This window comes from Chlorocebus sabaeus, chromosome 5 (genome assembly GCF_047675955.1).
Source record: "Chlorocebus sabaeus isolate Y175 chromosome 5, mChlSab1.0.hap1, whole genome shotgun sequence".
NCBI classification, from domain to species: domain Eukaryota; kingdom Metazoa; phylum Chordata; class Mammalia; order Primates; family Cercopithecidae; genus Chlorocebus; species Chlorocebus sabaeus.
In genome coordinates this window covers 11,272,003-11,298,036 of record NC_132908.1, presented here as the reverse complement: position 1 = coordinate 11,298,036, position 26,034 = coordinate 11,272,003, and the positions used below count along the sequence as shown (strand labels likewise).

At 41.7% G+C, this 26,034-nt stretch overlaps 1 protein-coding gene across 3 annotated transcripts in view; it reads left to right on the top strand.

The window, feature by feature from the left end:
* Nucleotides 1-26,034, top strand: part of TXNDC11 (thioredoxin domain containing 11) — a 63,293-nt gene that overhangs the window by 15,302 nt on the left and 21,957 nt on the right. For 2 of the 3 annotated variants that reach the window (XM_007985937.3, XM_037989846.2), the window contains one exon: nt 6,215-6,308. In XM_007985937.3, coding sequence (XP_007984128.1) covers nt 6,215-6,308 — 94 coding nt within the window. Of the gene's footprint in view, nt 1-6,214; nt 6,309-24,078; nt 24,160-26,034 lie in introns of all 3 variants that reach the window. The other variant, XM_037989847.2, reaches the window with a different exon arrangement.

The following is a 26,034-nucleotide window of genomic DNA, read 5'->3' as shown; positions in this document are numbered from 1 at the left end:
GGTGAGTTAGATTGTCATCACTAGAGCTATCTCTGATACTCAACTTTTTACTCAAATTCCTTATTTTTTCCAAAAAACAAACAAAAAACCCTATACAGTTTAAATATGTGAAGGAGCTTGCTAATTTAAAGACATCTTACTAAGAAAGATACTTGTTTTGGTCAAGAGCCTTATCTCAGTTTATATTTTTTATCAATATGGATTTCAGTATCAAGTGTGTTTAAATTTAAGTATATCAAAATTGGGTCAAAATAATTAATGTTTTCATGGCACTTCTAAGGTTTGACATAATGAAGGATTGTGTTTTCTTGCTTGACTTAATGTCTGTTAGATGTGTTTGTAACATCTTGTAGGAGTGTGTGTGACAATTTCCTGCTTGTTTAAAAAAAAAATTTCTTGTGTAGGATCTGGATTTTAAGGAAGGAAAAAAATATTGATTAGTTATAAATTTGTCTCTAATCCAGACATTTGTGAGCATTTTGGACCATTAGAAAATAATACAATTAGCATTCATTATTTGGGAAGCAACGATGTTCTGAAATAAATAATATTCTCTACTGACATAAACTTTTTTTTGAGACAGAGTCTTGCTCTGTCTCCCAGTGTGGTGGCACAATCTCATCTCACTGCAACCTCCACTTCCTGGGTTCAAGTGATTCTCGTGCCTCAGCCTCCTGAGTAGCTGGGATTACAGGCATGTGCCACCGCGCCCAGCTGTTTTTGTATTTTTAATAGAGACGGGGTTTCACCATTTGACCAGGCTGGTCTTGAACTCCTAGCCTCAAGCGGTCCACCCACCTCAGCCTCCCAAAATGCTAGGATTGCAGGTGTAAGCCACTGTGCCCGGCTGACGTAAACTTTTGTTGTATGTATATGGAACTCTATTCATATATGCTTATTCTATTGTTAGAAAAAGGAATGTTCTAATTGTATCTTTATTTATTTATTTTTTTAGAAGTCCTACAGTTGAATTGTTTCAAAGGCCTATTCAGATGATTTGATACTGAATTACTTAGAGTGGAATTTTTTTTTTTTTTTTTGAGATGGAGTCTCTCTCTTGTCCAGGCTGGAGTGTAGTGGCGTGATCTCGGCTCACTCTACCTCCCAGGTTCAAGCGATTCTCCTGCCTCAGCCTCCTGACTACCTGGGACTACAGGCATGTGCCACCATGCCTGGCTAATTTTTTGTATTTTTAGTAGAGATGGAGTTTCATCGTGTTAGCTAGGATGGTCTCGATCTCCTGACCTCGTGTTCCGCCTGCCTCAGCCTCCCAAAGTGCTGGGATTACAGGCGTGAGTCACCGCACCCGGCCGAAGAGTGGAAGTTTTTAACCAATGGAAAATATTTTATTTGGCTTAGATATCTCAAACCTACCAATATCAGATTGCTAATCATCAACCACGGTTTTATGTTCGTAAAATATGACTCTAAGAGGCCCGGTGAGGTGCCTCAGGCCTGTAATGCCAGCACTTTGGGAGGCCAAGGTGGGAGGATTGCTTGAAAACAGGAATTCAAGACCAGCCTGGGCAACAAAATAAGACCCTGTCTCTCTAACAAAATGTTAAAAATTAGCCAGACATGGTGGCACATGCCTGTAGTCCCAGCTACTTGGGAGGCTGAGGCTGGAGAATTGCTTGAGCCCAGGAGTTTGGGGTTACAATGAGCTATAATGGTACCACTGCACTCCAGCCTGGGTGACAGAGTGAGACCCCATCTCAAAATAAAACAAAGACAAGACTCTGAGCCCAGAAACAATTTCTAGGACAACAGTTTTGCCTTTAATTTACTTCAACATCGTAGAAAGACATGAAAGGGTGAATAGTAAAAATTCTTAACTTTGTAAACCCTGAAATACTTTAGTTGTTATTAGCAAAGAAGTAATGCATAAACTATGCATTGTCAAGTGCTCTTTCGTTTTCAAGTGCTTATTTCTAATGTTCCAAACAGCCGTGTGAGGTAGATGGAAATTGTAGATCCTTCGAACAGATTAAGAAGCTAAGGTACAGGGAGGCTGTGGTTTACCTATGTGGAGACTGGATGATAGCCCAGCCTTGTGGCTCCCCAAATTATTGTCTATCATGTTCCTTCCTCAAAGAAATACTTAAGGTTCCTGAATTGAAACTTCAGTGTCTACCTAGGGCTTACAACTTCAAACATTTAGCTATTTAATGTCATTTTTTGAACCTTTTTTCTTTCATGATAGAACACTTTAAAGATATTGGCTCCTTAATTTGGCTGTAGCTTTTTTTTTTTTTAAATGAATACTTAAAAGAATAAATATAGATAAAGGATGATGCCATGGCTCTTAAGCAGCAGAGTTTTGCCCTTTCCTGTTATTAATTGGGTCATTCACATTTATTCTGCAGAACTGGGATTATTCTGTGTATGATAGTCACAATATTGAGGCAGGATAGGGTCTAGAATTTTCTATCCAGGTAAGCACTACAATATTTACCTTATAAATGATGAATGTAGCTAAAAAACTGAAATGACCTTGCCAGGAGATCCCATAAAGGGAGATTAAGAGCTCTATGTCATTTCCTTGCAAACCATGTTAAGAAATTCTGCCGGGCCCCCTGGCTCACGCCTGTAATCCCAGCAATTTGGGAGGCCGAGGCGGGCAGATCATGAGATCAGAGTTCACGACCAGCCTGGCCAACATGGTGAAACCCCGTCTCTACTAAAAATACAAAAAATTAGCCGGACATGGTGACGGGCGCCTGTAATCCCAGCTACTTGGGATACTGAGGCAGGAGAATTGCTTTAACCCGGGAGGCAGAGATTGCAGTGAGCCGAGATCGCGCCACTGCACTCCAGCCTTGGCGACAGAAAAAGACTGTCTCAAAAAAGGAAAAAAGAAACTCTGCTTACTTCAGTTACTCCAATTGTGGAATCCCTCTTCCTCGAATGTTCTTCCTGCCAATTTAAATACAGAGAGGAAAATGAAGTCGATTACTGTGAACAACATATTCTGACAGAACCAGTGTCATTTTTATTTTTACTTTGTAGAGATGAGATCTTGCCATGTTGCCCAGGCTGGTCTTGAACTCCTTAGGTCAGGTGATCCTCCCATCTCAGCCCCCAAAAGTCCTGGGATTACAGACATAAGCCACCACACCTGGCCAGTGTCATTTTTATTTCAGTGGATATTAAATTGATTGGAAAGGGAATAGGACTGAGCAATGGTAATTTAAGTTTCAGTGACTAATTTTCTAGCTCCTCTAATTTCAGTATTGTTTGGACATCATTGTGTTAGGTATTGGTAGCTTCTACATCAATAAGTGGTTGCTTTCTTATTTATTTATTTGGTTTTTTGAGACAGAGTCTCACTCTGTTCCATAGTCTGGAGTGCAGTGGTGTGATCTCTGCTCACTGCAACCTCCACCTCCCAGGTTCAAGCAATTCTCCTGCCTCAGCCTCCCAGGTAGCTGCAACTACAGGCACCCACTATGATGCTCGGCTAATTTTTGTATTTTTAGTAGAGCGGGGTTTCACCAGGCTGACCAGGGTGGCCTCAAACTCCTGGCCTCAAGTGATCTGAAGGGATTACAGGCATGAGCCAGCGCTGCTGGCCTCTTTTTTATTTTTTAAAGCACTTGACAGATTCGTTTGACTTGTATCGTATAATTTACTCACCAATTGCTAACAGTATTATTATTTCAAACTCTTCTATCTGCAGGCAAAATATTTTAAGAATCAAAATTTCTGTATCCATTTACGAACACTTATTTAGCATACATTCATTCATTTATTCCTAACAGCTTGGTAACAAAATTGTTTTAAATTTAAATGGGATGGGGAAAGGCTCAGGAATCTTTTAGGGGGAAGAAGAGAGTTAAGTAAAATTGCCAGATGACAGAAAACTTGAGCATTTTGACAGAATTGTAGAATGCTGGTACCCGACATTGTCATATTGTTTGTAAAATTCTACTCTGAATGTTGCGCACTGTTTCTCTTAGTTCATAGTTTTGTGTTTGTTTGTTTGAGACAGAGTCTTTCTCTGTTGCCCAGGCCAGAATGCAGTGGCACGATCTTGGCTCACTGCAACCTCCACCTCCCTGGTTCAAGCAATTCTGGTGCCTCAGCCTCTCGAGTAGCTGGGATTACAGGCATGCACCACCACGCCTGGCTAATTTTTGTATTTTCAATAGAGATGGGGTTCCACCATGAGGGCCAGGCTGGTCTTGAACTGACGACAAGTGATCCTCCCGCCTCAGCCTCCCAAAGTTCTGGGATTACAGGTGTGAGCCTGGGCAACAGAGTGAGACTCTGTTTCTTTTTTTTTTTTCTTTTCTTTTTTTTTTTTTTTTGAGATGGAGTCTTGCTCTGTCCCCCACCGGCCGGAGTGCAGGGGCATGATCTTAGCTCACTGCAACCTCCGCCCCCATGGTTCAAGAGATTCTCTTGCCTCAGCTTCCTGAGTATTTGCGACTACAGGCACGTACCACCACACCTGGCTAATTTTTGTATTTTTTAATAGAGACGGGGTTTCACCATGTTGACCAGGCTGGTCTCGAACTCCTGACCTCAAATGATCCTCCCGCCTAGGTCTCCCAAAGTGCTGGGATTACAAGTGTGAGCCACTGCACCCAGCCTAGATGTTAAGTTTGTATCAGAATGAAAACCAGTTGATTCATTTACAGTGGAATCTTAGAACAAGCAAGTGGTTTAGATTGGAAAGATAGTATATTCCACTACAGATCAGAAGTTTCCTCTTTTTTTTTTTTTCTTTTTTGAGACAAAGTTTCACTCTTGCTGCCCAGGCTGGAGTGCAATGGTACGATCTCAGCTCACCGCCGCAACCTCCACCTCCCAGGTTCAAGAGATTTTCCTGCCTCGGCCTCCCTAGTAGCTGGGATTACAGGCATGTGCCACCACGCCCAGCTAATTTTGTATTTGTAATAGAGACAGGGTTTTTCCATGTTGGTCAGGCTGGTCTCGAACTCTCAACCTCAGGTGTTGCCTCGGCCTCCCAGAGTGCTGGGATTATGGGCATGAGCCACCGCGCCCGGCCAGAAGTTTCCTCTTTTATATAGCATACTGATTTTAAATTTTACCAGCAGATTAAATTTCTACCCTGTTTTGGATGCAATTTTGTTTCAGTGATCAAGTTCGCTTCTGCAATGACTTACTAATATAGAGTGTGGTGCCAAGTGCTTTTGGGCTTAAAAGGATTCTTTTCATTTGTCCAGTGCTTTACGGTTCATCAGGCTTGCTCTTTGCCTAACCCTGTGAAGAATTGTTCCTATTTCCACATCAGGCAACTGAGGGTTCATATTGAAGGGTTCTCCTGAGGCTGTTCTTTCAGCCACTAGATCTCAGTCTTGAGCTTAGGTCTTCTGACTCTAAGTCCAGCACTCTTTCCTCAGGAATCTCACAGTTTGACTTTTAAGGCAGATACGATTATTACAGAACAAAACCTGACTGAATGAGTGCCATAGGGCCTTCAAAGAAGGAAGAAGTGATTGTAAACAGGAAGGCAGAACGTATCTGGTAGGGGACAGTTAATTGGTTTGGCAGAATGAAGGGGAGTTCTGTGCCCAGCTTAGAGGAATGGAATGAGCAGGTGGAAATGAGTATGTAGGGTGGAGGAGCCCAGAGGGCCGGAGGTAGGTCCTCTGCAGACCTGAGGGAAAGGAGAGTTGCCACTGTGGAATGCTGGGTTTTGAGGGGGGCGGTTCTATGGTTTGTTTCCCATTGAAAGGGCTTGATTACAGGTGAAGATTAACCCTGATTTCCAGCAAAGTGTGAAGGTGTGTTTGGAGTCAATGAGAGAAAGCAATTCAAGAAGAAACTTAAGAAAGGTTAAAAGAAAATTATTGCCACTGCTTGTCTGGAGTTGTTAAAAGCGATTGAGGACATAACTTACTGATGAAGTTTTGAGTCTGGGAGAATTGTACTGTCAACAGGGTGTGGAAAGACCTACTCGTGGGGACAGAAGGAAGTTTCAGCTTTGAAGGCCCCTGAATGACCACTGTGCAATCCTGTCAAAGCTGCTGCAACTCCATCCCTTACCCTGTTTGTTGTTTAAATGGAGGGGATGTTCAACCCCAACCTGAAATTTTTCTCATGTGCTTAGGCTTTTTGAAAAAAGGAAATGCAACAAGATGCATTAATTGTCAAATTATAATATGTCTTTCTTGCTTTAAAATATCCTCCATTACACTGTGGTTGACAGTGCCTCACTTACCTAATTCTGCTCTTTTTCCTGCAGCCTGGAGTACTCGGGTACTTTGAGTTCAGCGGCTCACCCCAGCCTCCTGGTTATTTGACCTTCTTCACCTCAGCATTACATTCATTAAAGAAAGGTAAAAAATGATTCATATTAAGACATTGGTACTTCAGTAGAATTGATATTTACATCTTTTCCATGTATTATTATTAATATATATTCTACTTTGCTTGATTCCTTTTCTCAATGTATTTTTATTTATTTTATTTATTTTTAGATGGAGTGTTACTCTGTCGCCCAGGCTGGAGTGCAGTGGCATGATCTTGGCTCACTGGAATCTGTGTCCTGGGTTCAAGTGATTCTCCTGCCTCAGACTCCTGAGTAGCTGGAACTATAGGCACCTGCCACCATGCCTGGCTAATTTTTGTATTTTCAGTAGATATGGGGTTTTACCATGTTGGCCAGGCTGGTCTCGGACTCCTGACCTCAGGTGATCCACCTGCCTTGGTTCCCAAAGTGCTGGGATTACAGGCATGAGCCGCTGCGCTTGGCCGTCACTGTATTTTTAATAATTACATTGTTTAATGTTCCATCATTAGCAAACAGGAAATACTGTTCTATTTCACATATAGTCTCTCAAATGTTTAGCTTTCTAATAATATAGCTTGAGGCTGGGCGCAGTGGCTTATGCCTGTAGTCCCAGCACTTTGGGAGGCTGAGGCAGGTGGATTGCTTGAGTCCAGGAGATTGAGACCAGCCTGGCCAACATGACAAAACCACATCTCTACAAAGAATACAAAAATTAGGCAGGTGTGGTGGTGCACACCTGTAATCCCAGCTACTCAGGAGGCTGAGGTGGGAGAATCGCTTCAACCCAGGAGGCAGAGGTTGCAGTGAGCCGAGATCGTGCCACTGCACTGCAACCTGGGGAACAGAGTAATATCCTGTCTCAAAAAAAAAAAAAAAAATATATATATGTATATATATTTGTTTATTTATATTTATATTTCTATATGCTGAGTGCAGTGGCTCACACCTGTAATCCCAGCACTTTGGAAGGCCAAGGCGGGCAGATCACCTGAGGTCAGGGGTTCGAGAACAGCCTGGCCAACATGACAAAACTCTGTCTCTACTAAAAATACAAAAATTAGCCCGGCGTGGTGGCACACGCCTGTAGTCCCAGCTACTTAGGAGGCTGAGGCAGGAGAATCCCTTGAACCCGGGAGGCGGAGGTTGCAGTGAGCCAAGATCACACCATTGCACTCCAGCCTGAGTGACAGAGCAAGACTCTGTCTCAAAAAAAAAAAAAAAACTAAAAAAAAAAAACCCTAAAAAAAAAATATATATATATATAGAGAGAGGGAGAGAGAGAGAGAGAGAACTTCACGTTGTATCTGTAATTATATATTTTGTACTTTAAAATTTGTTATATCGTAATCTCTTTCTGTATGTATAGTTAAAGGTTTTTGTCAGCATTTTTAGTGGTTATTTTGTCTGTCAGTTAGATAGGTTGTAATTTAGCAATGCATTTCTTTTGAGAAGTATTTTTCCAGGTATAAAACTCATGTCACTTTACAGCATGGGATACTGCCAGCTTCTTATATCTGTATTTTTCTTTGGACTTAGTTGAATTGTATATTGTTTGGTGTCCTGGTTTTTAAGTGAAAGGTCATATTCTCCCAATTATTTTATGTTGTTCTATGCTCTCTCTCAGTCCTAACTCTACAGCCTGTCAGTTCTGTGTCAGATCCATTCTCATCTGCTCGCTTGTCTCCATCCCCTTTGTTACCACTCTAGTCTGTGCCCCTTCACCCACACCTAGACCAGACCAGTGGACATGTAACTGGTATCCACTCACTTCTCCTTCCTCGGACTGTGGCCTTTGCACATGCTAGTCCTTCTTCCTGGAATGTGCCTCCACCCCTAGGTCCCAGTTCTCCACCTGTCAGGGCCCAGCTCAAATATCACTTCCACAATTAAATAACTGAAACCTCTACCCCAGTCTAACTTGGGTACCCTGTTGTTTCTTTTGTAGCACTTAACACAGATTGCATTTACATGTGTGGTTACAAGATGATTTATTTAATGTCTTATTCCCTAGACTATAAGATTTCTGAGGGTAGGGACCATGTTCCTCATGTTAGAGTTCTTTCTGTATAGCCTGGCTTAAAGCAGGGGCTCAGTCAGTCTTTGCCAAGCAAGTGATCACATTAATGGCCCTATCATCTTCCCCCAGGAGATCAACCAAAAATATGTAATTATTCTTTTATTATTTTTATTTTTGGAATATTAAAACAGTATATATGAAACAATTATATGACTGGCCATTTAAATATATATCTTGAAGGTTTTATTTAAAAGCACAGAGAATCTACTATATTCACATTGTCTGGGAGACATAGGGGGAGAAAATCAAGCTGTCATACAAGTATGTCTGTCTAATTGAAAGACTTTGAGCTGCACAGTTTCAAGTGACTAAGAAGACTTAGCAAATAAAAGTTTGAACTTTGAAAACAAAATACTGCCAACTTAAATAAGCTTAAGAAGCATGCATTCAAAGCTCTTCATGGAAAATTAAATAAAGCCCTTCACAGAAGAAGACAGACCTTAATGAAGATTATATAAAAGGGTAACCTAGAGTCAGTCACTAAAGTGATGGTAGCATTCAAGTTTGTGAGCTGAAGAGGCCATTTCAAGGTCGTAGAAGCATGTTTTGTTATTTGATTGGGTTATATTATGTGCTGCTATGCCGTATTAGAAATACATTACTCATTTTAAATTATTTTTTCATTCAGAGGTTTCTAAAATGGTGTTTCTTTTAGGAATACCCTTTTAATACGAGATAGTAGCTTTTTTCTCCTTTCTTTAAGCAAAAGAAGGGTAAATAGTGATAAATAAAATAAGGTTGAAAGAGATAAATGATTAAAAATTACTCAAAGGTACAAAATGAACCTCCTTGGTCAAATCACTAATTTTGACAAATTTATACCTGGCCGGGCACGGTGGCTCACGCCTGTAATCCCAGTACTTTGGGAGGCCGAGATGGGCGGATCACCTGAGGTTAGGAGTTCGAGACCAGCCTAACCAACATGGAGAAACCCTGTCTCTACTAAAAATACAAAATTAACCAGGTGTGGTGGTACATGCCTGTAATCTCAGCTACTTGGGAGGATGAGGCAGAAGAATCACTTGAATCCAGGAGTCAGAGGTTGTGGCGAGCCAAGATCGTGCCATTGCACTCCAGCCTGGGCAACAAGAGCGAGACTCCATCTCAAAAAAAAAAAATTGACAAATTTATATGCAAGTTGTTTTCATAATAAATGTGGTCTGATTTACCTTCTCTACGTCTCTTCCCTATCCTGTGATTCTAGTTGGATCTTGTAAAATTCTGTTGCATATGCAAGTTTGCAGGAGCCGAGATGAATTCTGATTAATCCTTTTCACCCCATTTTTTTGTAGCTAAATTCACACATTTGGAAATGATTATTTTCTGTAATATGTGCACTATGAAGGATTCCCTAAAGTAAATCTTGTCTTGGGCATCTGGGGTTTTTCTCCCTTTCTTCTACCCTGAAGTCAAATGGTATTTTCCTTATTATTAACAGCGGATGTGCAGTAGGAGGTAGGAGAAACACACATGCACACTTAAAAAAAAAAAAGATACAGGCCGGGCGCGGTGGCTCAAGCCTGTAATCCCAGCACTTAGGGAGGCCGAGACGGGCGGATCACGAGGTCAGGAGATCGAGACCATCCTGGCTAACACAGTGAAACCCCGTCTCTACTAAAAATACAAAAAAAAACTAGCCGGGCGAGGTGGCGGGTGCCTGTAGTCCCAGCTACTCCGGAGGCTGAGGCAGGAGAATGGCGTGAACCCGGGAGGCGGAGCTTGCAGTGAGCTGAGATCCGGCCACTGCACTCCAGCCCGGGCGACAGAGCAAGACTCCGTCTCAAAAAAAAAAAGATACAGTTTCAAATTAAATTCTAGGTCAATGTCGTGTTTAGATTGTATATACAGATCAAGGCTGGAGAAACATTTGACACATCTAACATTTAGTTATAGAGAGCTGAACTGAAGAAGTGTTTAGACCGTTGTAGTAGAAAGCAGATACCTTGGTTCAGCAGGCCACAAGCATTTATACAATGCACATGCCTTTGCCCTGCCTTAATGATTTTTTTTTTAATTGTCTTAGAAATAGCCAGGCCACTTGCAAGTTCTGCATTTGTTTTTTGAAGATAGCTGGTCATCAGTGCATAAATAATTTGTGAGTGTACCACGTCTGAAGCATCACAGGGCTGTAGGGTGTGCTGTGAGGAGAGCTTATTCCTGCCCCCCAGCATGCGAGGCTTGGGTTGTAAGATCAGGTTCTGTGGTCCTTTACCCCCCACTTAACAAAACTTGTCTAACATTTGCTATTTTTACACAGTAAAAGAAAGGAAATTCACTTCCCACCTCAGCACTGTAACAGTAACTGCCATCTCTTGCTGTTTTAACTGTTTCCTTTTTTCTCAGAGGCTCGGCCTTAGTGCTCATCTGTCACTTTACCTTGGCCCAGCTGTTAGGTGCTGTGGACAGGAACTCTTGCACATATTTCTGTCCATTATTGTGTTAGCCTTTTTTTTTTTCTTTTCTTTTCTTTTTTTTTTTTTTTTGAGTTGGAGTCTCTCTCTTTTGCCCAGGCTGGAGTGCAGTGGCGTGATCTCAGCTCACTGCAACCTCGGCTCAGGTTCAAGGGATTCTGATGCCTCAGCCTCCTAAGTAGCTAGGACTACAGGCACCCACCACCATCCCACCTAATTTTTGTATTTTTAGTTGAGACAGTTTTTTGCCATGTTGGCCAGGCTGATCTCAAACTCATGACCTCAAGTGATCCACCCACCTCAGCTTCTCAAAGTGCTGGGATTACAGGCATGAGCCACTGCGCCCAGCCTTCTGGTTAGTTTTCCTTTTTTCTTTTTTCCTGAAAATCTGATGACTATATTAGTTTATTTTCTTCTTTTTTAAATTTAAAAATTATTTAGCACTTTATGCTGCCTGGCTTTACTTTGGCTTAAAATATAGAGCACAGTTGATTTTTTTCCCCCTCTCATTTATAAAATGATGTTTCCTTTCTCTCTAACCTTGATGATTTCTGCTTTACTACAGAACATATTTTTCCATGCATTTGGGTCTATTTCTGTGATTTATTTTGGTCTAGATACCTGTTTTTGTCTGAGTAAACTTAATCTAAGTTCTTGCTTTGTAAATTGCTATTACTTGGTCAAGTCTGGACTTCTTCTAGTTCTTGTGTTTTGTGGAATATTCTTTTATGTCCATCCTTGCCTTTGGCTGGAATTTTGTTGAAATTATGTTAAATATATAAATTGACTTGAAGATAATTGACATGTTCATAACATTTAGCTTTCCTTTCTAGGTTCACAGCATGATTATTCATTTATTCAAAACTTCCTTTTAATTTTTTATAGTAGGTTTTACATATCTCTCATTAATGTTTAATCGTTTCACGGTGCTAGATGATTAATTGTGGGCTGGCAATCTTTGTGTATGTTTGAAAAGCCTGGAGGAAATCAGCTGTCTTATACTTCTTTATTCTTCCAGGACTGCAAAGGCTGTTCCTCTTGGAACATGTTTACATTTGATCTTGGCAGAGAGGCTACTTTATTGCCAAAAGAAAATTTGGTAGAGGGGTCATATTCTGAAGTTGCTTGCTTGATTTTTAAAAATCTGATGATTATTTCATTATTTGCTGTAAAAATGTGTTCTGGTAAAATGTTGTCATATTCTACTATAATTCAGTGGCTTTTTTAAAAGAGAAGATTTGCAGCAAATTCTGACCCTGTTTTTCATCCGATCTACAAAAGGGCTTGCAGTGCAGTTTAGGGAGAAAAACAGTGGGCTGGGAGCCAGGAGTGCCTGGTCCTTACGCTTTGTCTGCTCCTGGTGGGGTCTGTAAACTTGGAACAAAATATTTAACTTTTCTGTGTTTGAGTTTGTTTATCTGTAAATTTGGGGAGGGTTAGAGGTAAATATATAAATCTTTATTTTATAAGGTCAAATCATGTGAAATACTTTGTGTGTGAGTAAAGTAATTAAGTAAAGAAATACTTTGTGTGTAAGTTAAATAATAGTCTTTATACCATAATTAGAAACGAAGCCATCTGGCTGAAAGCACCTCAGATAAGTATTTTACCTATTCTAGTAAAAACATCCACACAAGAAATGATGTCATTGACTGACCATCAGGCAGAGTCTGTCTCTTCCCCTTTCCAGTGCACCTCCTACCTGCTTCTGTTTGTAACACATGGTTTTCTCCCTGTCCAATGGACTGAATCTCTCTCCCACCAGAATAGGATCTAATTTGTTCAGATAATATTTACCGAGGACCTTGATGGCAGAGTTTTGTTTTATTGCTCCTATAACTCCACACCCTGCCTGAGCATAGTTGTAGTTAAGAGGGTGAATGAATGACTGGTAAAGGACACGTGAGAAAGATTTTAGCTACGGGATTTTAAACATCACTTTGGATCCCTTCTCACCACTTTCTCCACTTCTTGTGCCCGGCCCTTCAGGCTCCATAGACCATAGTGTAGGAATTTCCCTGCCTGGTTCTTTTTTTTTTTTTTTTTTTTTTTTGCCAAGACAGGGTCTCACTTTGTTGCCCAGGCTGGAATGCAGTGGTGGTCTCTGTAACGTTGAACTCCTGGGCTCAAGCAATCCTTCTGCCTCAGCCTTCTGAGTAGCTAGAACTACAGGTATGCACCACCACATCAGCAAGTTAAAACAATTTTTTTTTTTTTTGGCAGAGATCAAATTGAATTCACATGGTACCTAAATGTCATCTTGGAAATGCACTAAATTTTTTTGTTTCGTTTTGTTTTTGAGACGCACGTTCTCTGCTCACTGCAACCTCCGCCTCCCGGGTTCAAGCAATTGTCCTGCCTCAGCTTCCCGAGTAGCTGGAACTACAGGCACACGCTACTATGCCTGGCTAATCTTTTTGTATTTTAGTAGACATGGGGTTTCACTGTGTTGCCCAGGCTGGTCTCAATCTCCTGAGCTCAGGCAATCCTCCCAAAGAGCTGGGATTACAGGCGTGAGCCACTGCGCCCGGCCACACTAAACTGTTAACTAAAGATACTGTTTCCACTCCTTTCTTTCACCTTTGGGAATTCCTAAACTCAGTTGATGAGGAAATCTTACAGCATTAGTTTTCTGAGGAACTCCCTCTGTGAAATAGTGTTTTAGAGGAAATGTATTAAATGGAGGAAGAACTTTGATTCCAGTGTAGTGTCCCTTTAGTCCACCAGGTGGCGTCTGATGCTGCTGAGATTTGCTTGTGGAACTGAGTCAGTACACATAAAAAGTGCCTTCCTCCAAGACCTTATACATGAAGAAAGCTTTTCTGGAGCACTGTTCTGTCAGATTGTGAGATTTTATACAGCATCAAGAGATCTTGGCAGGGCATGGTGGCTCACACCTGTAATCCTAGCACTTTGTGAGACTGAGGCAGGTGGATCCCTTGAGCTCAGGAGTTTGAGACCAGCCTTTCACAGTGTGATGAAACCCCATCGCTACAAAAAATACAAAAAGTAGCCTGTAGTTGCAGGTACGTAGGGGCTGAGGTGGGAGGATGCTTGAACCTAGGAGGTCAGGGCTGCAGTGAGCTGAGATCATGCCACTGCTTTCTGGCCCGCCCGGGTGACAAAAGTGAGACCCTGTCTCAAAAAAAAAAAGAGAGATCTGAAGGCTAGGGTTTTCTTACTCTGTATGTGACATTTTAAAAGGCATTGGAAAAACAAGGGACTGACAAGCAGGCCTGGCTTGGAGATTGCTTTATTTTCTCAGGTTTTTGGGCCTAACTCTTTGGACCAGACATTGAGTCTAACAGTTCTCAGCAAGTGGAATGGGTTCTAGGATCGTTTTGTTTTCTTGGGTAATTTCATTTGTTGTCACTATACCCACTCATGGGGGGTATCTTTTTCTAACTATCTACCTGCATTGAGACCCTTCTGGGTACTGACTAAATCAGATTAGAATAAATATATTAAAAATTTCGTACTTTGGGCCAGGCGCTGTGGCTCGTGCCTGTAATCCCAGCACTTTGGGAGGCCAAGGCAGGTGGATCACCTGAGGTCAGGAGTTTGAGACCAACCTGGCCAACATGGAGAAACCTGGTCTTTATTAAAAATACAAAAATATCTGGGCATGGTGGCACATGCCTGTAATCCTAGCTGCTCGGGAGGCTGAGACAGGAGAATCGCTTGAACATGGGAGGCGGAGGTTGTGGTGAGCTGAAGTCATGCCATTGCACTCCAGCCTGGGCAACAAGAGCAAAACTCTGTCAAAAAAACAAAAACAAACAAATAACAACAACAAAAAACCTGACTTTTTAAGTCAGTTGCCATTATTTTAGCAAAGGAATCCTTGTGTATTTTATGGGAGATGCTTTTATTTCCGTTATGATTTCTTTTCTTTTCTTTTCTTTTTTTTTTTGAGACAGAGTCTTGCTCTGTTGCCCAGGCTGGAGTGCCAGTCATGGCTCACTGCAGCCTCAACCTCCCCAGGCTCAGGTGATCCTCCCACCTCAGCCCCCCAGGGAGCTGGGACTATAGGCATGCACCACCACGCCTGGCAATTTTTCCCCCCCAAGACAGAGTTTCACTCTTGTTGCCCAGGCTAGAGTGCAATGGCACGATCTTGGCTTACTGCAACCTCCGCCTCCTGGGTTCAAGTGATTCTCCTGCCTCCCGAGTAGCTGGGATTTACAGGCATGTGCCACCATGCCCAATTAATTTTTTTTTTTTTTTTTTTTTTTTTTTTTTTTTAGTAGAAATGGGGTTTCTCCATGTTGGTCAGGCTGGTTTCGAACTCCTGACCTCAGGTGATCTGACCACCTCAGCCTCCCAAAGTGCTGGCATTACAGGCGGCGTCCACCCCGCCTGGCCAAATTTTTCTATTTTTTTGTAGAGACGTGGTTTCATCATGTTGCTCTGGCTGATCTTGAACTCCTGGGCTGAAGCAGTCCAGCCACCTCAGCCTCAAAAAGTGCTGTGGTTAAAGGCGTGAGCCACTGTGCCCCTCCATGACTTATTTCTTAAGTCTTGTAAATAAGAACTAAGGCCAAAAAAGGTCCTTCCAGCACTTGAGGTTAGAATCAGAAGTATGATTTCTTATTAAATAATTCAACAACCATTTGAGGATCTGGTGTGTGATATAGCTGTAATGATGAATGCACATCATTTCCTGCCATCAGCAGGAGCCACCAGCCAGTGTGGCCAAGAAGTAGGGTTGCTCACAATGAGAATTTGGTGATGGGTCTGTGACAGCCTTCCTTACTCAGTGGAGATGGGAAGATGACTCAGTGGAGATGGGTGCTTGGGGGTGGGAGGGTCAGCCTGCAGGTAAGGGTGGAAGAAACTACATGCAGAGTGGAAGATTGATGGGGCTGGGGAAAGCAACAGGTGTGTTCACTTGTACTTTGGCTTCAGGAAGCTCAGAGCCAAATTTCGTGTTCATTTAGAGAGATTTTGATTCCTCGATCCCAGGTATTTGAAAAATTGCACCTTAACTTTCTAATTATTTAGTGATATTTTCTACCCTTTTAAACTTGTCCTCTTTTAAAAGAGTATGGGTGTGGGTGTTGATCCTATTTCTCCAAGTTTGTTTTTTTCATATTTGGAAGTTGATAAGACTCCTAGATAAAGAACCAGAAGCATTACAATCTTAGAAAAGAATCTTAGGGATCACATAATAAAGTCAGAAACTTATAGTCACACAACTCCATGCAGACAGGCCCAGTTCTAGTCTGTCCTTGGCCACCTTTTATATACAGTTGAACCAGATAAGCTGATACTTGACTGAGCACTTCCATAGCCAGTCACTTTACCTGAATGACAGTCTTCACTGTCACCCTTTGAAGTAGGAACTGTTTATTATTCCACTTTCACAGATGAGGAAACTGAAGCTTCGAGGAGGTTGTTAACTTGCTCAGGGTTAGTGTAGTAGGCAGGGCTCATAAGGGCTCCTTAAAAAGCTCCACTTCTCACTTACTAGAACCTGTGAATAGGTTAGATACATGGCAAGGAGGAATTAAGGTAGCAAAGAGAATTAGATTGCTCATCAGCTGGCCCTGAGGTTATCCTGTGTTACTGGGGTGGGCTCAGTGTAATCAGAAGGATTCTTAAGAATGAAAATTGGAGGCAAAATAGCAGAGTGTAATGTGAGACCGACAGTCCAGTTGTCACTGGCTTTGAAGGAGGAAAGGGCCACAAACCAAGGGATGTGGGTGACCTCTGGAGCTGGAAAAGTCAAGGAAATGGATTCTCTCCTAGAGCCTCCCAAAGGAACATGACTTGCTAAAAGGCCAGGGTTGATTTTAGCCCAGTGAGACTCATTTTGGACTTTTGACATCCAGAACTTTAAAATACATTTGTGTCTGCCGTTATGTTTTACAGCAGCAACAGGAAGCCGGTACCGTCACATGCCGGTAAATACAGGAGCTGAGATGAGAACCCTGGTGCAGAGCTCACTTACTCCACCCTTACTCTGTTTTCTCTGCAGCTACTCTGCTTTACTGAGGTGCAGCAGGTGGTATGATATGGTGATTCCTTCTCGGCTTTGCCTGTGATACTGCTTTAAATGTCATGTGTTTCCCTGGCTAACGTCTGCCTTCCTAAGTTTTCAAGGCCTAGGGGAAGTTCTGTGGATTGATAACTCTTGACTACCTAGCGTGACGTCCGGCACACTGGACGTCCTGTGATTCTCATTACTCCAGCTTCTTTCTTGGAGCTCCTGTTGCACTAATAGACAAATAGGCTGTGTCTTCTGCTTAGCAGCCTGTCTTGGTTTCTAGTTTTCCCTGGGCTTTAGTGGTGTCTTCCTAACAATAAGCATAGATAGGCAGGGGCCAATGAGTCCTGAAGTCGTTTTATTTTATTTAATGTTTATTTATTTGACAGGGTCTCACTCTGTTGCCCAAGCTAGAGTGCAGTGGCACAGTCATGACTCATTACAGCTTCCAACTTCCCAGGCTCAGATGATCTTCCAGCAGGCTCACGCCATCACACTCAGCTAATTTTTGTAGAGATGAGGTTTTGCCATGTTGCCTTGGCTGCTCTTGAATTCCTGGGCTCAAGCAATCCACCCACCTTGGCCTCCCAAAGTGCTGGGATTACAGGCATGAGCCACTGCGCCTGGCCCTGTAGTCATTTTAATAGCAAGTATCCTGGTGTAATCATGGCCCAGCGGCCTTTTCTCACTGGCCTTCAGGTTTCAGGTTTCCCATCTGTAAAATAAGGGAGCTTTGCCCTAGTTATCTGTAAGGGACACGTCATCTTGAAAAAGCAATGGCCCTTGGCCTATTTTTGTAGGCCTGGGAGCTAAGGATGTTTTTTACATTTTTAAAGCATTGTTTGGAGGGGAAAAAGAGAACATGTGACAGAGACCTCATCTAGCTGACTCCTGTGTTAGACCTTAAGAACAGCCTGAAATGGGGTGGAGGAGGTTTCTCAGTGGATATATTTAGTTTGCAGAGTCCTTCCTTCCCCTGAGGGCTACCAAAAAAAAAAAATTTTTATTGAAGTGCATATAAGGGAAGTTTTTCAGTTGATCATTTTATTTTTTATTTTATTTTATTTTTTCTTTTGAGATGGAGTCTCGCTCTGTCACTGAGTCTAAAGTGCAGTGGTGTGATCATGGTTCACTGCAATCTCCGCCTCCCGGGTTCAAGCGATTCTCCTGCCTCAGCCTCCCGAGTAGCTGGGATTACAGGCATGCGCCACCACGTCTGTCTAATGTTTGTACTTTCGGTAGAGTCGGGGTTTCACCGTGGTGGTGTGAGCCACTGTGCCCAGCCTGAATTGATCATTTTAATATGGTTCTTTAGACTTACTAAATGAGAACAGCTGATGTGAGGGTGTTTATTTTACTGTCACGTTAAGTATATGTAACAATGCGTATTTAGTACTATAGTTTATTCCCTCCTAAAATCATGTATTTGGAACTACATTTCTCTTTCCTTCCTGCCTAGCTCACACACAAAAAGAATCACAGCTCTCGGGCGCCGTGGCTCACTCCTGTAATCCCAGCACTTTGGGAGGCTGAAGCGGGCAGATCACAAGGTCAGGGGTTCGAGACCAGCCTGACCAATACAGTGAAATCTCATCTCTACTAAAAATACAAAAAATTAGCTGGGCGTGGTGGTGGACACCTGTAATCTCAGCTACTCGGGAGGCTGAAGCAGGAGAATTACTTGAACCTGGGAGGCAGAGGTTGCAGTGAGCCGAGATCACGCCATTGTACTCCAGCCTGGGGGACAGTACGAGACTCCATCTCAAAAAAAAAAAAGAGGGAAGAAAAAAAGAATCACAGCTTATAAGTTACGTGTTAGTTTAGTAATATCTTGGCAAACACCACAGTGTGTCTGTGATGTCCAAATGCCAGATTTTTTTTTTTCTAGATGATTGCTTTGTGCTTTATATTAAGAATTTTGAAACTATGTACATTTCACTGTCTCATTTCTAGGGGGAAAATCCAAATAATGATAGTTTATACATTGAAAAGAAGCATTTCTGTAATGTTACATTTCTTCGAAGGTTTTTTCGTTTTAATGGACACTTTATTGGAAATGTATGACATCACTGTCTAGTAAATGGTTATGAAGAACTTGAAAAGTGAATCACTCTGTAAAGATTAAAATTAGAGGGGTTATTTTAATCCCTTTTAAAATAATCCTATTGTTCTCCTTATTCTGACTTTGGAAAGAAGAGTGGGAAAGTAGAAGTTAAAATTAACAGACTAAAATGAGAGTTGTTTCCCAACAGATGGAAGGTAGCATGATACAGGTTTGTCTTTTGGGATATCACTGTTTTCCAGTTTAAAGAAATGAGAAGAATTTCCCCATGGAGTAAATGACTTCTTAGCCATGCTGATTAAATGCCATGTGACTTAATCCAGTGGTATTTTGTTTTGAAGTATATGTTGGTTTGTTAGCAGTTACCTTTATGAGCATTTTTCTTGACCTGATATTCCATTTTGGTACATGATGCCTTAGAGGTGAGCTCACACAGAAGTCTCCGTGATAGCAGATGACATTCCCTAATGTAAGGAATTCCACATTGTTCAGATCTGTAGTTTCTGTCTGTTCTTTCAGTGTATCCTTGGGTACTTTGTAGTACACCAAGTGCTATTTACTGTAGGCCTCTGAGAGAGAATTAACTTCAGAAGCTCGGGCTAGAGTCATAGGTCTAGAGCCCCACTTTTTCCTTTTTGAAGAAAAGGGGACACGTTCTTAAAGATAATTATTTGCTGTTGGAGGGATTTTCATGAAAAAAATTCAAGAAACATTGTCTCATGTGATCTTACCAGATAAGTGCCAATTACTAAGACTTGCTGGCTGCTGGATTTATCATCTCAGCCTAATTTTCTTCCTGAGATACATGAATCTTGCTTTTTCATCATTACCACTCTGGCATAATCCAGTGGAAATACAATATGAACCACATAGCTAATTTAAAATTTTCTTTTTTTAGTTTTGTTTTTTGAGACAGGGTCTCACATTGTTGTCCAGGCTGGAGTGCAGTGGTGCAATTAAAGCTCACTGCAGCCTCGACCTCCTGGGCTCAAGCAGTCCTCCTGCATCAGCCTCCTGAGTAGCTAGGACTATAGGCTGACATCATCACGCTCAGCTAATTTTTACAAATTGTTTTAGAGCTAGGGTCTCACTCTCTCGCCCAGGCTGGTCTTGGACTTCTGGCCTCAAGTGATCCACCTGCCTCAGCCTCTCAAAACTGTTGAGATTATAGATGTGAGCTACCATTCCCAGCCTAATTTAAAATTTTCTAGTAGCTTCACTAAAAATTAAAAAGAAATAGGTGAGTCTGGGTGCAGTGGCTCAGGTCTGTAATCCCAGCACTTTGGGAGGCTGAGGTAGGCAGATCACTTGAGGTCAGGAATTCGAGACCAGCCTGGCCAACATAGTGAAACTCTGTCTTTACTAACAATACAGAAATTAGCTGGGCATGGTGGCGCACACCTGCAATCTCAGCTACTCAGGAGGCTGAGGCAGGAGAATCGCTTGAACCTGGGAGGCAGAGGTTGCAGTGAGCCAAGATCGGGCCACTTTACTCCAGGCTAGGTGACAAAATGAGACTATCCTTTAAAAAAAAAAAAAAAAAAAAGATCGGGGGGGGGAGGCAAATCAAAGAAACAGGTGAAATTAATATTTAACCCAGTGTATCCAAATTATTTCAACATATAATCAGTATAAAAATGATGAATTTTTTTTTTTCCACCTCCTACATTAAAGTGATTCTCCTGCCTCAGCCTTCCGAATAGCTGGGACTACAGGTGCCTGCCACTAAGCCTGGCTAATTTTGAGTAGAGATGGGATTTCACCAGGTTGGCCAGGCTGGTCTCGAACTCCTGACCTCAGTTGATCCACCCACCTAGGCCTCCCAAAGTGCTGGGATTACAGGCATGAGCTACCATGTCCAGCCCTAAACTGACATTTTAATATTTAAAATGAAATTTAAGTCATATGATACTAAACTAAAATACAGTTGTCCCTTGTTATAGATTGGGGATTAGTTCTAAGATCCCCAAATATACCAGAATTTGCATACTCGAGTCCCACAGTTGGCCCTTCAGAACCTGCATGTATGAAAAGTGGCTCTCCATATAGGTGGGTTTTAAATTCTGCAAATACTGTATTTTGGATCTGTGTTTGATTAAAAAAAAATCTGCATGTAAGTGGACCCATGCGGTTCAAACCCATGTTGTTCAAGGGTCAGCTGTAGTTGTGTATTAAAACATTGTCCAAAACCAAAAAGCTTCTATCCAAACTAGAGGAGAGTGAGCCAGATGAATGTGAGTGGAAACCAGATGGAGTTTCAGGTCTTTTAGGGCACCCTTAGTAGCTGCCATGAGGTGAATGGTGACAGCGGTGCATGGGAGGCACAAGAAGGGCAGCCAAAGCTATACCTGGGGAGGGTGTAGGAAGTAAGAGGGGAGCATTCTGTTAGGGGCAGAGAAGAATCCCACTCACAAGAGATGACCAGGAGTAAACCTGCCTGCCTGCCAAAAGTAGGCAAGATTTGATGGGTCAAAGCACAAGACCATTTCTACTCAAAGCACAGCAAACAGTATTAGCATCAACGTAATAGTGCTGGTTCCCCAGCCCATGCCCATGGGAGATGTGCTGTGATGAGTCTAGATGGTGCCTGTGTGCACGGCCTTGTAGCTGATGATCACGGGGCCCAGGGCTCAGCACCCTCTGTAGCAAGCAGCAAAGGAGCACCCTCCCTCCCTGAGAAGTTAGTGGTGCCAAGAGACATGCTATGGTCACCTTGACCTTCTTAGCCACCTGCTTGAGCAGCTGTGGAAACTGCTTAGTAACTAATTCTTTTACCCAGATGTTTCTTCAAGATCTCATTACATCTTGCAGTGATCATTGACACCAGTTGTCGCTGTGTGGTTAACAAAGATCTTGAACTGGCCAATTACCAGGCTAATGGAGAATTTTTTTTTTTTAATTGAATGGGATACTGCAGTTGTTAGACCTTTTTGGGTAGAGGAGGGGAGAGTATGAGTCTTAGTTTATTTTTAATTGTCCAACAGATTCCAGGTTCTTAATTAAAATATTGAAACTTCATGACTTTTAGGACAAAAGAATTCATTCTATAAATGATTAAGACCTCTATGGTAGAAAGCCCTGGAGCTCCGCTTATCAGAGAACACTCTGGATAAGGAGATGTGACATGCGGTTTTTTTGTGTCATCTTTACGCTATAAACTTCCTCTGCTAATCTAAGTATTCTTTGTTCACGTGAGACTGCAAATTTAAGCTGCTTCTTCCAGCAAGTTTTCCACCATATGCTAGAACTTAAATAGAAGTGTGATTTTTGTAAATTTCTCTATGTGTGAAAAATGCAGTTTTGAAATTGTAATATGTTTGAGCATGTTAGAATTTGTTCTGTGTGGGCAGACTGTCCATTCTTATTAATGCAGTTAAACAGGTTTTTGAATGGCCCCTTTTAACTTTGGGGTCAGGCTGTCACTTCTTGTTCCTCTGCTCTAATAAATGGTGATGGTGACTTTGGCAGGCTATCAAATGAATTTCCTTACTGGCTGCGTTTCCTTCTCTTCTTTTAACTGTGACTGTCCGCCAAGATCAGTTGCCTCTGAGAGAGTGGTGTTTTGGTCCTGCTAATTCACATCCTCTCTTTGGTCTGTTTCTTCTGACAGCTTTGGGATCTGGACTTATATGCCATGCCCTTTAAACAAAGTTCTTAAAAATCTTTAACTAATTCTATACTTAGAGAAAAGATGCAAAAATAGAACAGGGAGTTCCATAATTACCTGCCTTTAGCCAGTTTCCCCCATTGTTAACATCTTACATAACCAATTGTTAGGAGGTTTTGTACAAAATAAGAAATTAATATTAGTGTTGGGCGTGGTGGCTCACACCTGTAATCCCAGCACTTTAGGAGGCTGAGGCCAGGTGGACCACTTGAGGTCAGGAGTTCGAGACCATCCTGGCCAACATGGTGAAACCCTTATCTACTAAAAATACAGAAAAATTAGCCAGACGTGGGGGTGCTTGGCTGTAATCCCAGCTACTCGGGAGGCTGAGGCAGTCGAATCACTTAAGGTTGCAGTGAGCCAAGATGCACCACTGCACTCCAGCCTGGGTGACAGAGCAAGAAGATGTCTCTCAAAAAAAAAAGAAAGAAAGAAAGAAAAAGAAAAGAAAAAGAAATTAACATTGGTACAGTCCTATTCACTAAATTGCAGACCTCATTTGAATTGTCTGAGTGTTTCCACTAGTGCCTGTTTTTGTTTCAGGATCCAGTCTGGGATCCCATATCTCAACGAGTTGGTTTTTTCTGTTTCCTTCAGCCTATGACAAATCCTCTGTCTTTCCTTGTCCTTTATAACCTTGACACTTCTGAAGAATACTTCTCAGGCATTTTGTAGAAAATCACTCAATTTTGTCTGTTTTCTTGTTATTGGAATAGGTCATGTCTTTTGACAACAATACCATAGAAATAGGTCCTTCTCAGCACTTCTTATCGGGGGGTCCATAGGATGTCAGTGTGTCTCCTACTGGTCACATTAACTGTGATCATTTGGTTAAAGTAGTGTCTGCTGTGTTTCTCTACTGAAAAGTTACTATCTCTTTCTTTGTAATTAGTAAATAAATAACCTTGGGGGAAGATCGTTTGTTACTATATTAATATATCCTCAAAGTTTTGCTCAAGAATTTTAGCCGCCATCGGTGGATCTTGCCTGCAATAATTACTCTGGTGTTCAAATGGTTATTTTCTGTTTCCTTCATTCATTTTTCATTATTAGTGGAATTCTCCCATAAAGAAGAGCTGACTGTTCTCATTAATATTATTATGGAGTCATGGGTATTTATCTTATTCTGTGTACTGTCATTGTTTATTTTGTTGCTCAAATTGTTCCAGCTTTGGCTACTAGGAGGGCTTCCGCTTGGCTCCTGGGTCCTTTGGACAAACCCCCATCCTTTTATGAGCACTTCTTTACTTCATTTATTTATTTTTTTTGAGACAGAGTTTCACTCTTGTCGCCCAGGCTGGAGTGCAATGGCGAAATCTCGGCTCACTGCAACCTGCACCTTCTGGGTTCAAGCGGTTCTGCTGCCTCAGCCTCGCAGATAGCTGGAATTACAGGCGTGTGCCACCATGCCAGGCTAATTTTTGTATGTTTAGTAGAGATGGGGTTTCACTATGTTGGCCAGGCTGGTCTCGAGCTCGTGACCTCAGGTGATTCACCCGCCTTGACCTCCCAAAGTGCTGGGATTACAGGTGTGAGCCACCATGCCCGGCCCACTTCTTTAGTTCTGATACAAGGTATTTCAGGCTTATCTTGTACTTTCTTTACCCCAGCTCTGGAATCAACCTCTTCTCTAAGGGCCCTGGTTTCTTTTACTGGAGAATGGCATTTAGAAACCAAGATCTACATGCTAGGTATGCTCTTTGGTGTCAGGATGTCATTACAATTCTAGGTCTTCTCAGTAGATGGAACTAGGAAGTGTATTATATCCACACATATGCATATATCTGTATTTCTCTATCCATCCTCTCTCTCCCTCTGTGTGTGTGTGTGTATGTATCAAAAACCATACGTTTATATTCATTCTGATTTCAATTTAACATTACAGAGTTTATTTTAGCCTTCTCTTATTAATATATAACTTCTTACTGTGACAGTGAGAGTCCTGGCTATAATTATCTATAATGTATTTACTACAAATAAGTAAATAAGTTCGTAGTTTCAGAATTGCTGACTTATACCTCCTTAAGAAACACATTTACTACCAGATTTACAGCATTTATGTACAATTCTTTTTGCCTTTAGTTTTACAGCATCCAGTCAAGATACTGTTTTCCAGTTACTTAGGTTAGTTTTTTCATCCTATCCCATTCGCCATGGTGTTACCCATTTGCAATAGTTAGGGTTATTTGTACATGCTGTATTCCACTTTGGGTTTGCCACATCTTGCTTGGTTTTAACTAATGGTTTAATTTTGGAGTGTGTGAAGGGTGTGTGATACATCACTGTGGCCCTAGGAGTCAGATACAAAAAGACCTACTCAGTGCCAGGCCTCCTCAGCCCTGCTTTCCCGTTCCCATTCCCCCTTTTCCCCAGCCACCCCATAAGTAATCAGTCTGTTTAATTTCTGGCTTATTTGTCCTGTATTTCTTTTGTTTTGTGCCATTTTAAACTCATCAGGTTTGTATGAAAAATTATTGACTCTGGCAGTAGAAACATATTCACTCCCACCTCATCTTTGTCAGCCACTCCTTACCTGAGGGAGAGAGAACCACACCACTGAAAGGTGGGGGTCGTGGGATAAAACTAGAAACTTTATGGGTTTAGCACCTCAATATTTTTATATCCTAGCTACCTGTATATAATTTGGTAACATTTGATGTTTAACTGATTTTTTTTTTAAAGTTTACTTATTTATTTATTTTGGAGACAGAGTCTTACTCTGTCGCCCAGGCTGGAGTGCAGTGGCACGATCTTGGGATCTCAGCTCACAGCAACCTCTGCCTCCTGGGTTCACATGATTCTCATGCCTCAGCCTCCCAAGTAGCTAGGATTACAGGTGCCCACCACAACACACCCAGCTAATTTTTATATTTTTAGTAGAAACAGGGTTTCACTGTGTTGGCCAGGCTGGTCTTAAACTTCTGAGCTCAGGCAGTCCACCCACCTCAGCCTCCCAAAGTGCTAGGATTAAGGGCATGAGCCACTGCACCTGGCCTAAAGTTTAACTGATGTTTTATTTAGCATGTGCTAATAAAGCAATAGGGGATAGGAAAGATTGTACCTTTTTCTGCAGTATCTTATTCACCCTCCTTTAACACTAAATACTTTATAATCACACAAATATTATACTCCATGAAAAAAAAAGAAAGCTTCACACATAAGGATAAGGTCCCTGTTGATGTTTGTTCTCCAGTATCAGACCACTTTTATTATCCTTTTAGATTCTTTGTACATTTCTCAACATATGTGCCCGTAGGAGGGGAAATTTTTATATATATATATATATATAAAAAAAATACTAATTTATAAGTGTGAGTTCTTTTTTTCCTTTTTTTTTTTTTTTTTTTTTGGTTAACATCAAAGTTCTACTGTAACTTTTTCAGCTTCTGTTTCTGCTGTATAGTCCTGCCTCATTGTTTTTAACATTTGCAGAGTGTTTCTTGGTGAATGTCCTTGCGTGTGGCTCCAACACACATGTGGATGCTCAGCAGTGGAAATCTCAGCTGTGTCCATTCTTCTTCTAGTCAGTACAGCAGCTGCTCTCCTGAGTGGCTGTGCCGTTTTGC